Source organism: Fringilla coelebs, assembly GCF_963513975.1.
Source record: "Fringilla coelebs genome assembly, chromosome: Z".
Lineage (NCBI taxonomy): Eukaryota > Metazoa > Chordata > Aves > Passeriformes > Fringillidae > Fringilla > Fringilla coelebs.
In genome coordinates, this window is record NC_140031.1 from 66,592,610 (window position 1) to 66,609,485 (window position 16,876).

General features: G+C 38.6%; 1 protein-coding gene across 1 annotated transcript in view; it reads right to left on the minus strand.

The window, feature by feature from the left end:
- Positions 1-3,077: 3,077 nt before the first annotated feature.
- ST8SIA4 (ST8 alpha-N-acetyl-neuraminide alpha-2,8-sialyltransferase 4) overlaps positions 3,078-16,876 on the minus strand; it is a gene marked incomplete at its 5' end in the record, with an annotated part of 48,279 nt that continues 34,480 nt past the window's right edge. Inside the window, one exon of the mRNA XM_084225842.1 lies at positions 3,078-7,748. Coding sequence (XP_084081968.1) covers positions 7,466-7,748 — 283 coding nt within the window. The 3' untranslated portion in view covers positions 3,078-7,465. The remainder of the gene's footprint in view (positions 7,749-16,876) is intronic.

Here is a 16,876-nt window from a genome sequence, read left to right on the forward strand (position 1 = left end):
CTTGTCAATCAGTTTTCTTAAGGCAGCACTTGAATCTCATTAAAAAATCCTTAAAATTTTGCAGTAAAGAAAAAGGTGGAAACATCTCATTGATTTGTGCATTTATTTGGGGATCTGCAGGAGATAAGGCATAAACTGAATACAGAAGGGAGACGTTCATGAAGCCACTTGCAAAAATGGCAGGAGAAGGAAGGGCTGAACAGTGCCTGTGTGAGCAGGTCCTCATTACAATACAGTAATTTTTCATGAATGCAATTACTTACCATCAATTACATGTGAGGATTGGAGAACTGGCAAAGGGAAAGCCTGCTGCATTCCCCTGGAGGGCCAACACCTAAGCAACATCCCTTGTGGTTAGGGAGAGCAAGAAAATTACCCCAGAGCCCTTTGGAACTGTATGTTGATTTTTTCTACCACATTGGCCCTTCCCCCTCACTCCACCCTGCGCCCTCATCCCACTGGCCCTGGTATTCTGTCCCGCTCCTTGAGATCCCTATATAAACCCCTGCTTTCCCTGCCTGAGTGGCTCTTTTGTCACTGGACCCTTTGAGGAAGAAGCTCAGTAAAGGCTCTCCTTGGAACCTCACACAAAGACTCCATCTCTCCTGTGTTGCCTGGATCACAGAAGAGCTGAAACCACTTGATCTAAGCACAGACCTGCCTGTGCCCCCAAGGTGTCTTTTTCAAGACATTTCTTTGGGAACATCGCGGCCCTCTGGACAACCACATGCTGTGACAACTACATGCTTGTATTTTTGCTGTAGTAAGCAACCAAAAGACCAATAAGAATGGTTAGCAGTTTAAAATAACCTAATTATTATTACAGAGCCATAAGCAGTATTCAGCAAAATTTGGCCTCTTTATGCCTGTGTAATGAAAAAGAATACAGCTATAGAATTGTCAAAGACACATAAGCTCCAACAGTGTGTGAAGACGGAAACTGCAGTTACAGCATAGAAATATCCAACTCATTACAGGAAAAGCTGGGGATATTTTCTAGTGTCTATAACCAGAATGGAAGTGTGTATTTCCTTTTTGCAACACGTCTGGTAAAGGTTCAGAAATCTGTTATTGTTTTAATCTATTATTTGTAGGGATGGACTTAATAGGCTTTAAATACACCATATTGTATTTGCAGTATTATCTATGATTTCTATGTTCCTTCATACAATCACTGAACAAAATTTTTTCCATTTATTCCACTTTATCTAAAAACCTAAAGTGCATACAGAATTTAAATCTAGATCTCAATGATCCAGTTTTGCTCTCCTGTGAATTACTTCCAACATTTTATAATAGAGTCTTTTAGTGGGGCATTTGGGCCAGGACCTCTCCTGCCTGGCTTCTATCCAGTGCCTGGGAGCCCAGAGACTGTGCCCAGACTGAGGGCTGTGTTTTTACCATTTTCAAGTACACACAGAAGCAAAGCTGAGCACATGTTCTCGTGATACACAGAGGACACCGACATGGCTGGTCACTTGCACTGGCACTGCACAGTACCCCAGGGCCCCCTGCTCCTCCTCCCAGGCTGGCAGGCAGAAGGTCCCATGTGCAACACTCTGGGAACACTCTCCAGGTTCACGAGCATATGCATGTTCATGGACCCCCCTCTGTCTGCCTGGCACCCTTGCCCCAATCCCAGACCCCCTCATCACACTCATGTGTCCTCAACCTGCTGGCTGGTCCAGATGGAAGTTGGCTGGTGATGGCCATATGCACCCCATCTACACCAGGTTTAGGGGGAACACAGACACTTCATCTCAGCAGCTGGCACCACACAGATAGACTGTGACCTGTGGTTCTACTGCAGCAACCAGCGCTGATCCCCTCATTTGCATCACTCACGCAGAGCCTGCCCAGCAGCTGGTTTTGTTAACACTCAGCATTCCCTTCCCCCAAAAGGAGGTTAGTCAATGCTACTTGCTACAGTGCTGATACTGAATTACAGAATTATTAAGGTTGGAAAAGGTTTCTAAAATCATTGAGTACAACTGTCAGCCCAGCACTGCCAAATCCACCACTACATCACGTCCCTCAGGCCTGACTCCACCATTTCCCTGGGCAGGCTTTTTAAATGCCTAACTACCCTTTCAGTGAAGAAATTTTCCCTAATATCCAATGCAAACCTCCCTGGCATAAAGCCCTTCATTCCAGTAGTTGTAGAGAATGATTGAGACCCGCACCACTCACTCCTGTAGCTAACACCACAGGCCAGGGGCATCCACATCCCTCATCAGCACTCCAGCACTCCAGCTGGCACCCAGTTCTCCCACAACAGTCCCCCACTATCTGGCACTGAGTCCTTCCAGCATGCACGTGCATAGGGCAGACAGTGAGACAACACAGAGAAGGAGGAAAGAGAAGATGTAATGGACTTAAGATAGACTGGGGCAATCAGCCTTAGGAATCTGCCAGACAAGCATACTGACCTGCCATGGTTTACAAGCGACTGGCCCCTTTTCTGTCTATTCCTCTTTTCTTCTTCCCCTGAACATTGCCCCCTTTGTGAAGACCCACCAACTCCCCTCCAACACTCTGGACCCCCAGGATTGCATTCTTATCAGTTGCAAAGTACCATTAGCCCACAGTTAATTGATAGCTGTTTAGTGTGGCTGATGAGGCTGGCTTCTTCTCGTTGTCTCCATTATGATTTGTCTGTCAGGTTTGGGTGTCCACATACTTTGCTTCCCCCTTCTCCTTAGTATCCCATTTGACAAAGCTCTTGATCAGAAAATCATACTGGAATTAAAAAATCCTACACTTGACCCTTACTATTTTGTGTGACTCATCAGTTTTGGTTCTCATCTCTGCCTCCCTTGTTATTGGTCAGACAGGTTTGTGTCTCTCTGTTCCTGTTTATGGCTTCCTCCTTTTCTTAATATCCCCTTCTGTGTTGAGAAAGTCCCTGATCAGACACCTTAAAGGAGCAGACATTCTTCTTCCACAGATTCCTACAATTATTACAAGATTGATTAAATTACCATAACTGTGTTACAAAGAAATATGGAACAGAATATAGCAGAAAAACATGAAAGGAAATTTTTATTTTTCAGTGTTACAAATAAAAACAATCCCCATAGCTGTACTTGAAATAAGACTAACAGTGTCAAACATTGCAATTCTGAAATACGTATCAGTACTTTAAACCACAGAAATTGTATGACATACACTCAGTAGCAATAGTACTCTCCTTTATCTACATTTATAACAATTGTGCTTTTCCTTGCACAAAGTAACAGTGCTCTTAAAAATAAATAATGTGCAATTTCAGAGTTCTATTCCAAAATATGCTAATCTAGATCCCCATCTAAATCCTGGACATGTCTTTCCCAGGAAAGTCACTGCAAAGAGTGCTTAGCACTTTGCTAGACCAATCACTAAAAAAGGTACTGAACCTGCTCCTGTTTTTCTTCAAATAGTAATTAGAGAAAAAGTACTGACCTCAAAACATGTTGCTTATATTGTCTACCAAAAGAATGATACAGTCGTTGCTACACATCAGACTCAGATTTGAAAGGTTCAGTAGATCTTATATCTGGAGAGTGGCTCAGAGGTGTGGAAGAGAACTGTCCCAAAGCTGGAAAGTTAACAATCAAACAATCAACAATCAAACAATCAAATCTATTATTTGGATGAAATATGAAGGACTGTCACAGAAACATTAACATATATCTTAACAAGCAATTTACAATCAATTTATCTGAATGAAATCAAGTTGTTTATTGCAAAGCTGCCATAACCTTTGGAAAAATGCAGTCTGCTGTCTTGATTTAGTTTCCAGTTCTTATTTTTAATGTACATTTAGGAACTACAGCAGGCAATTGATATAGCTGATGAGAGGATAAACTTGAGGAACACTGAACACAACTGATTGGCAGATAACATTAGGGATCTTTCTTTTTATCCTACTACTTTCTATTAGTTGTTGATAGTGTTGGATTATAAAAGTAGTAATTATAATATAAATTGATTATCTGCTCTGTGCTGTTGGCAGCAGAAGTGTGAATATAGATAAAACAACATAAATCACCCAAGGCAGCTATGAAGGCTTAAGCTGTTGACTGCTAACCAGTAAAGGACTGCAAAGTGATCCATTCCACCTCAAAGTCTCTAAATAGCAGTTAAGATTTTGCTGCCATGTCCTGGGTCACCTTCAGGGAAAAAGTCACACAGTGGAAGTAATCTGTTTTTCCATTTAGGTTCTGGGGTGCCTTAACAGAAATGCTCCAAGAGCCCCAGGAAGTATAAGGGAAAGATAAGAAGGGTGTCTGCAATGAATCCATTGCTACAGCTTCCCAGCTGTAGAATGCAAACAAGGAAAGTCCTGGGCATGTCTCACCTCAGGTCACCTTAGACCAAACAGTAACTGGTGGTCACAAACCATCTCAAATTGTTTTTGAAACATCAAACCACGCACCAAAGAATCTTTGGGCTCCACATGGACATGTTCTTATACAGGAACAACAATGTAAAACGACCCCTAGTCCTTGTAAAAACCAGCAGAGCCAGACTACAACTGCCACTTGCCTCAGAGAAAAGTTTGAGACCCACCCTCACTACATCACACCTCAGCTCAGGATAAAGTGAGGCAAGTGAGAGGAGAGGTGCACTGGTGTGGAGTCCCATGGTTTTGGTAAGGAGGTACACCTGGGTGCTGGTTTAAGGGGAGAGTGCTGTGAGAAGGATGAGTGTGGATGACAGGTGAGTGCCCTGAGCCTAAGGCTCACAGTGTCCAAGAGTGCAGTACAGAAGGCAGAAAGCCTGCAGAAGACGAGGTTAAGGCCCAGTTTTGAGGAGGTATGGGAAAACTCTGTTGTCTTTGAAGCAGCTGTTACTGTCATGTCTTGCCCCAAACCAAGTCAGAGAAATTTAGTGATAGGGTAAAAATCTGTACTCCATGGCTTTTGTACTGAACTTAACTTCACTTGCAGCAAATCAAATGTGAAGCATGCAAAACCAAGGCTTAGGCCAAGGTTTAATTTCTCTGCTGACTTTTAAAGGCAAATTCTCCCACCTGTCTTTCCAGTTATATGATACTCTTTTCATGCATTCATTTGCACAAATATTTCTTTTACTGCCAAGGAATGCGAGAGCACCCACTGACTTTGCTGTCAGATACATAATCAACTGGCATACTCAAACCTTCCACAGGTGAACAAAATCACCTCTCAGGTAATATTTTAGACTACTTGAGCATGAGGTTTGTCAACAGCCTGACACTAGAGAGAAGAAAAGACACTCCCAGAAGATAAAGCTGAGCAGATGTTTCTCTGAGCTTCTGAGAGACTGGCAATCTGTGAATTCTTTAGTCCAATAGCAATTTTGTCAATGCATATGAAATATGCTTTAGAAGATCAATAGTAGCAAAACCCTAACAGCAAGACCAGGAATATGCTTACCCTTAACTGAAGAAATAACCTTGTATTAAAATGAAGGTGTACATAGTGAACAAATAGCACCCTCTGGTTTATAAACATCAAATTAAACACATTCCACTCTGCATGGCTGTTTACTTCCTCATGATGCCTTGGTTTCAGTAAGTTTCATGTTAGGACCTCTTATTGCACATTAGCATGTGGCCAAAGTAAACTGTCCTAAACACAAGAATCTGGTGAATAATGAAAGATGTTACTGTATCTTACATATAACAGAACTGACTTTCTACTTCCTGTAATATCTGACTGCAAGGCACTGATTTAGCTACCAATAATCCCAGATCTCCAATCATGCATGATGAAATACATGAACTTAAGAGAAGAAAATGGGTAATAAAGAGCATTTTCAGCTAGTAAATGTTTGTGAGAGTGGTAAAACATATGAAATTGCTCAAACTAATTAGAAATTCAGTAGATGTATTGAATATCAGATTTGGAGATCAGGACCTAATGTAGCTCTGAAAATATAACAAGAAAATATCCATCCATTATACCTGCATGCCTACTCCTTAGCCAAGCATAACAGGAAAGATATGAAACCATGCTGTTACCTATTTATGTGCTCCTTTAGCACTAAAATACATCACAGGATGACAAGTTTTGTTTCTTAATGTATGCTGTACTGACACTCCATCCTCTCCTATGCTCCTGTAATTTCTTGTTTTCTATTTTTGGAAATAAGGAAGTAAAAGAACTCTGATGATCAAAAAACCAACTGTGAGATAATGTGTTATTTCAGTCAGTTACACATCAGAACATCTAGATTATGCAAGAGGTATATTAAATAAAGATAGCATTTAACAAAATTAGAAGTTTAAAAGAACTGTATGATCTACATCTTTTCTCATTAACTGGCTAGGTGGTTTTTTTCCCTTTAGTTCCACTGTCACCTGAGTTTCTTTACACTTTTTCTTTCCACCCAGAATAAAAAGATATATATACACACACACACTCACACACACACACACACACACACACACACACACATTTGAATGCATGAAGTAATTTCTTTACTCCTGCAGATTTTTCTGAAGAATTCTATATGTGAAGTCTATACAGAGGCTTTGATTTGAGATGCTTAACAAATATAAATAACAAAGAATATGTTCCTTTAAGCAGCAAAGAAACATAAATCCACGCCATTTCTCCAAGAGAAGGGAAAAATGTGTATAAAAGTAATCTTTGGCATTGAAAACAAGGGCACCCTCTTGAATGTCTTCAGATCTGTACAGGAGAGAAAAACTTGTAAGTTAGATCAAAATGGTATCTGTGTAGTTTCATGTAATGGGTACTGACAACAGTATATAGAAAAGCAATTGGGATGTTAAGGACCGTGTGACAACAGGATGCAACACAATAACACTTGAAAAAATATTTGATGTTCTACTCCACCCTCCTATGCTTACAAATCTCTTTTCCTTAAGACAATTCCATGAGATAAAAAATGTAATTACTCATAACATCCTTGAAATCTTTTAAGTACTCCAAAACTTAAAAGCAACAAAACCCAACCAACAGCAATAAAAACAGCAACAAAAGCTGAGGTTATAATACAATATCGGAAACAGTTCTCTGACTGAAGGCATTTACTGATTTTTTTAATCTTACACACGTCACTTTCTCTACTCAAATCCAACGTGATATTTTCCGCCAAAGCCTGATTTATTTACTCAAGTAAATATTCCATCCACTGGGTATTCTTGTGTGGGCTGTCTGACCACAGCTGCAAATTGGCAGGCTCTTTTTCTTCTTTAATTCGTGATGAATGTGTCACTGCATCCTGTAAACACTACTGAGCATACATTCAAGCTTTCTTCTTAGTGAAAGTGGCACTTGAAAACTTGCAGTCAAGATAGCTTAGTTATATAGCACTTTACAGGTATAATAGCTGGTTATGTACTTCTGATATAACACATTCTTCCAATAACTCAGTGGGTATTGAAACCAATCCCCACTGTGGTCCCATTGCCATTTCACAACATCTTTATGATGAGGTGTGTATTCTGTATTTATTGTACAGTACTTGTGCTTTATTGCTGTATGCATTTCCCTGTTGTTAATTTAAGTGCTCCTCTATTATGTAACACATACAATGTTTTAAACTCTAATGGCATCCTATGAGGACTGGCATTAGAAAAGTACCGATACTTCAGATCGTCATAATAGTGATACTTGACTGGTTTTCCATGTAAATCCTTCGGGAATGGCCAAAATCCGTACAGGTGAATTTCATCACAAAATCTGGTGGCAAGTGTATACATGAGAAGACCAGTGCTGGGTCGTTTAATGTGCACCTTGTTTGTCAGCCAATAGCTGCAAAGAAAGAAAAAGGGCATTAAGAAACTCATATAACTTCACATGAACAAATCCTGTGAACTTATTTTATCTATTATGCATTCATTTTACACTATGAAAAGGTGAAAGTCTCCTTTTCTCTAAACTGAGATCCTAATGACACTGTTCTAGTGCACCTTTATTCCTCCTAGAAGAGGTAAAGGGAGACCTTAGCACAGTGCTGGAAAAAACCTGGCCAACTAAGAGACTTAGTTCAGTCTTTAATTCCAACACAACATCATGTCTGCAGAAGCTAGAAAACCATAGTTAACCTCCTCAGACAGATCAGGGAACAGCCTCTTGCTATAAAAAATCTGACCTGTTGTGGTATCCAGTTCATGTGATCAAGTGAGCCCTATGCTGATTATTTGATTAGTCTGGTGGTTACTTCACAGATTGCTGGTCTTAATAGAAAGCAAATGGAAATGATAAACATAAGTTAAGAATGAAACCTTCAAAAGTCATTAAAAGAGAAGCTCGATTTACTTCCTTGTGATTAAACACATAAAGCTACCTGTTGTTAAAGGCAATCTCCAGATAAGCAAAACCTTAACACGACTGTTTTTTAAAAGGTTTTGTTTTGTACTCAAACATTTACTGGTCTGACTGAGGCTACAGGACAGTTTTTCTGAGCCAGTACTAGAAGTCTGCTTATGGCTTTAAAAGCAGCAGAAAGTTTTCAAAGACACAAATGGAAACTTAACTGGATTCCAGCACATAGCTCATGTTAGTACCCTCAAAGTCTGTCCCCAACATTGTTCTACATCTCTAACCTTTAAAATCAGAAAGTCATTAAAACAGTGCCAGCTATTGCTGGTAAAACTGCTCTCTATTGATGAGACCTTCTCCCAGGTCTCATCAATAGTAAGTACACTAGTACTTGATGAAAATGAAAAAGGTCACTTAGATTCTTAACCCTGGTCATTCTTTTCACTCAGACAAACAAGGGCCATGCACACAGCTGTACTGACTGGACTGTGGAAATATACTGCAAGTAAGGGAAATAAGTGTCACTTAGCATTACCACACAAATGTAAAACCATTGCAGTGTGCCACTGCACTCTCAGTTGTAGGCTGTGAATTGCTTCTACCACAGTTTAGGAAAAAGGTCAAGTGAGATAAGCCTCACCAGACCAGAGATAGCCTTGTTTTAAATGAGATTTCAATAAGGCTGAAACCTAAAATTATACATCCAGAGTGCTTTAAAGGAATTAATGACGTAGCAGAAGGAATGTCCAACCCCCCAGTATGAGACAGGACAGCAAAACTATGCCTTTAATCAAAGTATGTTAAAAGCAACAGATAATATGCAACAGTTAAATTAACCATCCCACTGAAACTGGCCTTTTCAGTTGCATTCATTGCCAAGACAATAGCTTTGAATCATGGATAGGTATGCATGTGAAAGCTAGCGGTATTTTTGTTGGGTTCTTTGATTTTCTTTGTTTGTGTGCATTATACTGAAGTTTATTTTTTGAAAGCTGAAGGACCTGTAAGCAGAAAACAGTTCTGAGTAACTGCTTCTCCAAAGCCAGCATGGGGAGAATTTCACTTGGCTGTAAAAGCAGGATAGTAAAAAGCGTATTTAAGGGGTGAATGCAATTGGGAATGAGTACATCTACAAATGATACATGCATATATAATTTTTTATTGTCTTCATAAACACCATTTTCTAGACATAACATGCTAAGCAGTTTTCACTCTGATAAACTGCAACTCTAAGACAAAATAAACCAAAGGAGAGACTCCATTCTAGAAAATAAATGTCTATTTATGGAGAAGTTGCTGGAGAAAGAAATCAGAATGCTTTTAGCACTTCATATCACAGATACAGCAGAACAGATTAAAAGCTAATTGCTTAATTTTTGTAGGAACTGGCAGCTGTCTCTTGAGAAGTTGGTACTTGAATCTCATGCAGTCATCCATCTAACATCAGTGTTTCTAGCCAAAGAGCAGTCAAAACTGATGCATCTGGTACTACAGGGCACCACTATCGTTCCTGCTGAATTTCAACCTTCCAGGAATAGGATGCTCATGGCAGAAAATTAAATTAGTAAACAGGTAAATATGAAAAGGACACTACATCTTACTTAAGCATTTCTGTTCAGAAATAAGTATGTAATGAAGAAATAAGATGCAATGAAGACCCTCTTACAATTTAAGAGTATAAAAATATATACTCTCTTCTGTTTGTTACAATCAGGTATTATACAAACCAGAAGTTTAACTATGTGGTATTTCTTAAAATCGAAAAGATACCCAAAATCTCTCTCTATATATATTGAAAATATAGTACTTGATGTAATTACTATAAAAATTTTGTAACTTGGAATCAATTATACTTCAGATAAAAAAAAAAAAAGAAAAAAAGAAATGCAACAAATTAAACAGTTGGAGGCACTCAGTGCTCCAGGCTGATGCTTCCTAAAGATCATTTATCTCTCCAAATTCCTGGCTGCCAACATCTGCTTGAACGAATAGAATTCTCAAATGGTGACACAAATCTCAAGTAGTCTTTGTGACTGTGGATCTGAAAGATATGTGCCAACTTTTCAGTTGCTCAAGTACCTGTTCTAATCTCTGAGTTAAGGCTGATTAGGGGTGATCAATTTTATAGATGCTTTAATCAATAAGCATCGTTGTACCTGGTTTTAGTTTCTGGAGTTTTATTATAACTTTAGTTTAAAGCATAAAGATATTCTCCTGATATACTTGTCTGGGATGCACTCATTTTCTGTTTAACTAAGATTACATCATGAAGGAAGCAACTAACTATAGAACTGAATGAGAATCTCTCTTGTTTCTCATATCTCTAGCTTTTCAACTATGACCAATTCCTGATTTTCCAGCTGGATACAGCATCAGCTTAACTGACAGGACTGGGTGGATCTCACCATGTGAGAAAATAGTCATCACTATGAAGTCTGTAACTGGCCACGCAGTGCACCACCACTCGTTTTCTTGATGCCTCATGCTAAAACAACTCCTTTGTGGGACCTGAAGGCTGAATTTATCGAATACTAGTGAATGTGCCAATGCATAAACACTCTTTAATCCTGTGACTTGAAGTTGAGTAGCTTGAATGTAAAGAGATCTCACTTTAAATTACTTTAAAATATATGGCTGATGGTAATGTAGTAAAGACACTGGCAAGATACCATGAATTTCAATTTATGCTCAAAAGTTAAAAGTGGTAAGTGGCACTCCAGGGTAAGTGAAAAACAGCACAAATAGAGAGTATTTTGAACTGTCTGCAGTGAAAGGAAGGTCAGGTCTGTACTTAGGTCCATGTATTTGCATTTTATAAAATTGCTGTTAATAAATACCATGTTTGCAACAGGTGATTAAAAAGCCCCATAATATACTGTAAGAGTAAGGGTCACCCTGCTGACAGCACGGGACTGCTAAAAACGCCTCTTCCATGAAAAGAAGGGGTTTTTGAGCACGTATTGGTTCCTGTAACAATGTCCTTGCGCTCCTACTATCATTCTGTCTATTTTCACCTCAGCTCCTCATCCCAAATCCAAGCACCTTTGCCTTCAAAATTTCTCTACCCACTTCAGCCACACGTCCGAGAACTTTCACACAGTCCAATATGGACCTCTCTTCTACAATGCTTTCTTTTCACAGAGCATAAACACTTCAAATAGATTTCACATGATTTTAAAATCTGAACAATGATCTCTTGCATGTTTCACTGTATTTTACATTAAAAAATGAAAATAATCAAAGACATTTTTGGTATTTCTGTTAGTACTAGAAAGAAATGCTGTAAATAATGGATTTCTGCCAGCATTATACTAAAGATGAAAAAAATACTTTCTGATGTTTTAAACATGCATGTTTTTTTCCTTCCTTTTTATTATTACCTTAATGAAACATAGTTGCTATATGCAGTTCCGCACCACAAATAAAAGACGTTTTACAATTCTGTGTGTAAAAATGTACTTTTTGTCAAAGAGCCTTATTTGTCTCCACTAAGATACTAAAAAAGCCATAAAATTATATAAAAAATTGATTTTTTAATTGAGGCATTGGCAGAAAACATAAACTTCTCAGTAATAATGACTTTTAGAAGTATCATGAGATTATTTGTATTGGAAGGAATGTCAGCAGACCTCTGACCGACCTCAGTCCAATGTCTTTCTCAAAGGAGGGCTCCTCAGCCATTGCTGGCTGGGCCTGTGCTCCAGCTGAAAGAGACAGTCCAAAGTTTCCCTCATTTTTGCCTCACAACTGTCACAAGAACAGAGACTGGGACCACTGGGACTCTAATCAGAGTTCTGGCCTGGTTGGGATGGATGCCCAGTGAAGTGACTGTAGGCAGCTGTGTCTACAGTGCCGCTTTTTTTACTTTTTATAGTTTACTGCTTCTAGCAGGGCCTGCCAAGGAGCCCTAAATGCTTGCGCCTGCTTCATGACAATGGCCCATGAATTTCTCCACCTCTCGGCCAAATGGACTTAAAGGGGTAACTTTGGTGGTCCCTTAGAGAAAACCCTTCATCTTCCCTTCACTACCACCATGACTGAAACCCCCTCCCAAGGACTGAGACTGAGATCCCTGCAGTCCTAACGTGGGGTGGGGGGCTGGCCAGGTGTGTTCCCTGGACCAAGAAACCAATGGGTCTCGCTCACTGCTGAGAACATGGACTGTCTGTACCTGTTTTCAATACCTGTTCTCCCTCAGCAATTTCAACAGACATTCTTTATTGTATCTGTTCCCCCTCAGTGATTTCAAGATCTGTTTCCCTCCCTTCAGCAAAGGACTATAACAGATCCCTCAGTTAACCAGGACTTTGAGTTTCTCCCTGACGTGAAGATTCTCCCTGTATCTGGACCGTCGAGGATTCCACCCCTGTGTTGGCAGCTATACCCTTTCCCCTGTCTCTCTCCCTCCCCCCTTGATCTCCTTTCTAAATCACTCTATCTCATTTGCTGTGGTCATTCAACAAAAGGTCTATTTGTCTTGATTAATACTGAAATCCCCTCTGTGTTGTTTCTGCACTCTGAGATCAGTTAACAAACCATCATGACCCCGTGCTTGTACTAGCAGATCGTGACACCAGCCCAACCACCTCTGTAGCTCACTGTTTAGCTTGCTTCAGTTGGCAAATACTTTTTGTGCTTTAAGGGGATTCAAAGGTGCTTGAGTGGGAAATTCTGCCTACATTTAAAAAAAGCAATGAAAAAAGTGAAAGTCTGATGAATATGAGATAAATAAATTATTTACAACTGTAAGCACTACTAAAAGATCACCCTGACACATTTGTCTTTGAGTTTATGGAACTTCAATATTTTGGCCTTTAAAAATACGAAACCTGTTTCTACCAGATCAAAATATCACCTATAGTTAAATATACAGTCAAATCCACCAGATTTTCACCTATATCTAGCAAGATATCCTCATACTTATGAAAATGGAATGTTCTACTATCAGCATGACCACTGGAGGCATGTCAGTTGAATAGCATGTTGCACCTGACAATGACTCCTTACAGCTATTGACAGATATTAAATTAAAATAAACACATAAACCCATAGACATCTGTTTTAAAAATAGGTAATGTTAAAATGATCTTCTGAGGAGACTCTATTACAAAGACTAATACATGCAACAATTGATGCCAACCATCATTACATTATATGAATGGAAATACATAAGGAGAATTCAAATTGTTTATCCGGTGTTCTGAATTTTTCTGGGAATTGGTGAGGGCATAACAAAAATTACATTATATTCCATTAAAAATTACCAGCAAAAAAAATCTATCTTCCATGCCAAAGACAGGCAAATGGAATGAAAGAGGAATTGGTTTGTAAAAAGAGTACAACTGATGGGATAAAATTCTTCAGCTGTATTAGTGAAAGCTTGTCTGGGAAAGCCATGTCAATTAAGAACATGGAAAAACCTTCAGTTGGAGCAAAGATATTAAAAAAAAAATTCAGTTTAAGAATGGTAGACTAAAAAAGAACTATGTAACCTTAGTGCACGGTTGTAACAGTAATGTATACCAGAGTGAATGGGGACATTGCTAAGTGCTTGGAAACACACAGATAACTTCAGATTAAATTAATAAAATATGGACTTCAAAAACTTACATTAATTTTTATTATGGCATAAAATTAATCATATAAAGTATTAATTATTCCTATTTTATGAAGGCATTACAACAACTTATAATTGATTAGCATTTTTCCTATGAAAATTTGAACAGAATATTACTGGAGGGCTGTAAGTAAAATTTGTAACTTGCCTTAATTCTAGCTTTCACCATTAGATCTAGTCATTCCTAGTGAGTGAATATCTATTCTTATACTAATGGCTAATTAATATATTTCTGTAACAGAAAAAAAATCCTATCTAATTTTCTCTCTTTTCAAAACAATGTAAATACAGTCATGATTCAGAAGAAAAATCTAATATACGAAGAATAGGAATAAAATGCAGTATCCACTATGCATAGTAGGGAATCAGGAAGATAATTATGGAAGGACCCACTCAAATCGTTAAACTCTGCCTTTGATCACTTCAGAATAATCTACCTGTTGCCTAAAACATCCATTCCACAGGTCTGTATTCTTGAAAGCCCGTTTTCTAAAAAAAATCATCACTTACATCACCTGTTAAATATATTCTAAAAAAATAAAAAGCTTGGTAGGAAAAGTTGTGCTGAATTTCCATTCTGGGCCCTATCTGAACAAAACAGTTATAAATGTAGGCAAAAGAAAACAACTCCATTTTAAGTAGGGCTACAAAAAAAGATGATCGCAGGATGAGTACTCTGCCCTCATCTGAAAGCATTTCATTAATGGCACTGGTACTGAAAGTAATGTTGATAAGTGCAGCCTATAAATCTGAGAATATGTTCAGGATACTTTTTGCTCACTGGACTATAAACAGTTTTAAACTGCTTTCAACTTGTGCCAAACTGCCCTGTACAGATGAAGTCAATAATGCCTAACACCAGGTCTGGATACAGTAACACAACATGTTCTTTGCTATGCTATTTGTTAGACATTTTGAAGCTCTTGAAGTTCTCTCTATATAAACACATATGAGATATATTGAACCTCTGTATAACTTCAGTTAACCTGGTTTGTTTTGATTTAATAAAAAATTAAATTAATAATAATATTATTAGCTTAATTTAACTGAAGTCTCCTATTTAGAGAATATTACAGAAAATATGCATTACAGGACCTTAAATTTGATTAGTGAATTGAACCAGAACAGATTATTCAGATATAAAAGCTATTGATTTTACTTTCTGTCTTGGAGTCATTTATAATGATAGTCTATTCCACGATTCTCTGCTTTATGCCCAAAAATGATTGCTGTATATTTAAGGCCCGGGCCTGGGTATGTGCACGGCTGGATAGTGGGGAGGAGTTTTGGTAGGCAATTTCGAGGACTCACTGCTCACATGTTCCATGGCTCTATGAGGTTTGGTTCTGCTTGGCTAGCTCAGTTTTGTTGGTGCTGGCAAAAGCTTTTCCCTTCCCTGGCTTGAAGAAGCTGCAATAGAACTCTTTCATCTGCCTTGAGGTGAACTCAACAGCTGCGGGTCTGGCAGGTGCAGGGCTGCCCCGTTCCAGCCCCAAGCCTCAGGGAGCCAAGGGAGAGAAAGCACACCAAGAGACCAGTTTTTCTTGCCTGCAATGACTGCTGTGGAGAGGAGGGAGGTCAATACCAGAGAGCCACCAGGTTTTTGCCTCCTGCTGAAACTCCTTGTGGAAGCTCCACTTCCCTCAGAATGAAAGGTGGTGCTACCTTGAACCATGTGTTGGGAAGAGGTATTTCTGCAATATTTTCCCCATTTTTCTGGCATTTTTGGTTTTTCATTCCTCTGTGAGTGTGGGGCAGAACACGAGTTCTGATGGTTCAGTGTTTTTCTTCCTTGCATGGCAGGCATTTTGTTGTTAATAAACTGTTGGGGTTTTTTTTCCCACTTTCCTCTAGTATTAATTTTATACTGGTGCAGGGGCATCGTTGAAACTCTTTAGAGGGGACTCATTACAGTGTGTCCTCTCTTACATTTGTCTTAGAAGTGGACATCATAAACCCCATGGTTCTCATTGAATTAATCAACTGAGAGAGGCAGGCTTTGTACAAGTAGAAGCATACTACTTCAGTAAATGAAGGAGGCAGAAGTTACTCATTTACCTCCAAAGATTATACAAAACCTCTGATCGAGTCAAAAACATTCACTGAAGCATGTATAAGTGTGTGTTGAAGAATGTATTTGAACAGAAACAGTTTGCTGCATCACAGCTTCATGTGGAACTCAAAGTGGCAGACTGCCTTACGAAATCCATTAATTACAAAAAGTGCACTTGAACAATATAGAGGAATTCACACAGCAAAGGACCTGTGTCTTTAAAGAATGAATGAATGCTCACTGTTCACATCCTATTAAATACTAGTTCACCGCAAACAATACCAACCAAAATTACTGTTAAATAGCAATAGGATGTGACTGGAGTTCTCCAAACCCATCAACTGGTTTCACATGGACATGCAATACACATAGGAAAAAAATTGGTTTTAGTCACTTCTACAATCCATCAGAAACAAATATGACACCTATGTGTAAGGCTTCAGATCCCATTACGGATTTTACAAGCAATAACTTCCCAAGAGAAATTTCAGAAGGAAGAAGATTAATGGATGTTTTTCCTCCACAAAGATTTTCTGTCTTTAGCTTGCTTTCTGATCTGACAGCCTTCTGCATCATCTTATCTTCCGACTATATACAAGAGGAGTATAGAGAAAAATAACAAAAGACTTTGCCATTATTGGCTAGTATTAAAAAAAATAGAAACATGTCCTCTGTATTGTACAGCTTGCTTTATTTCTTTCTGTGGGTTTCACGCACTTTAAATCTGCACTGCATCAATAGAGGCATATAGTAGGTAGGTCTACTATTTCTCACTTTTTTACTGCCGTTATATATCAAATAAAGAAAAAAAGGAATCTTGAACCAAACCATATACCCACTTCACTAGACTGAAAGATTAAAACAGAGCAAATTTAGAAAAAGAAAAAAAAAAAGGTTGTATAAATGCATTTAGAATGATTTTAAAAGGAAATAGTTATCACATTATGG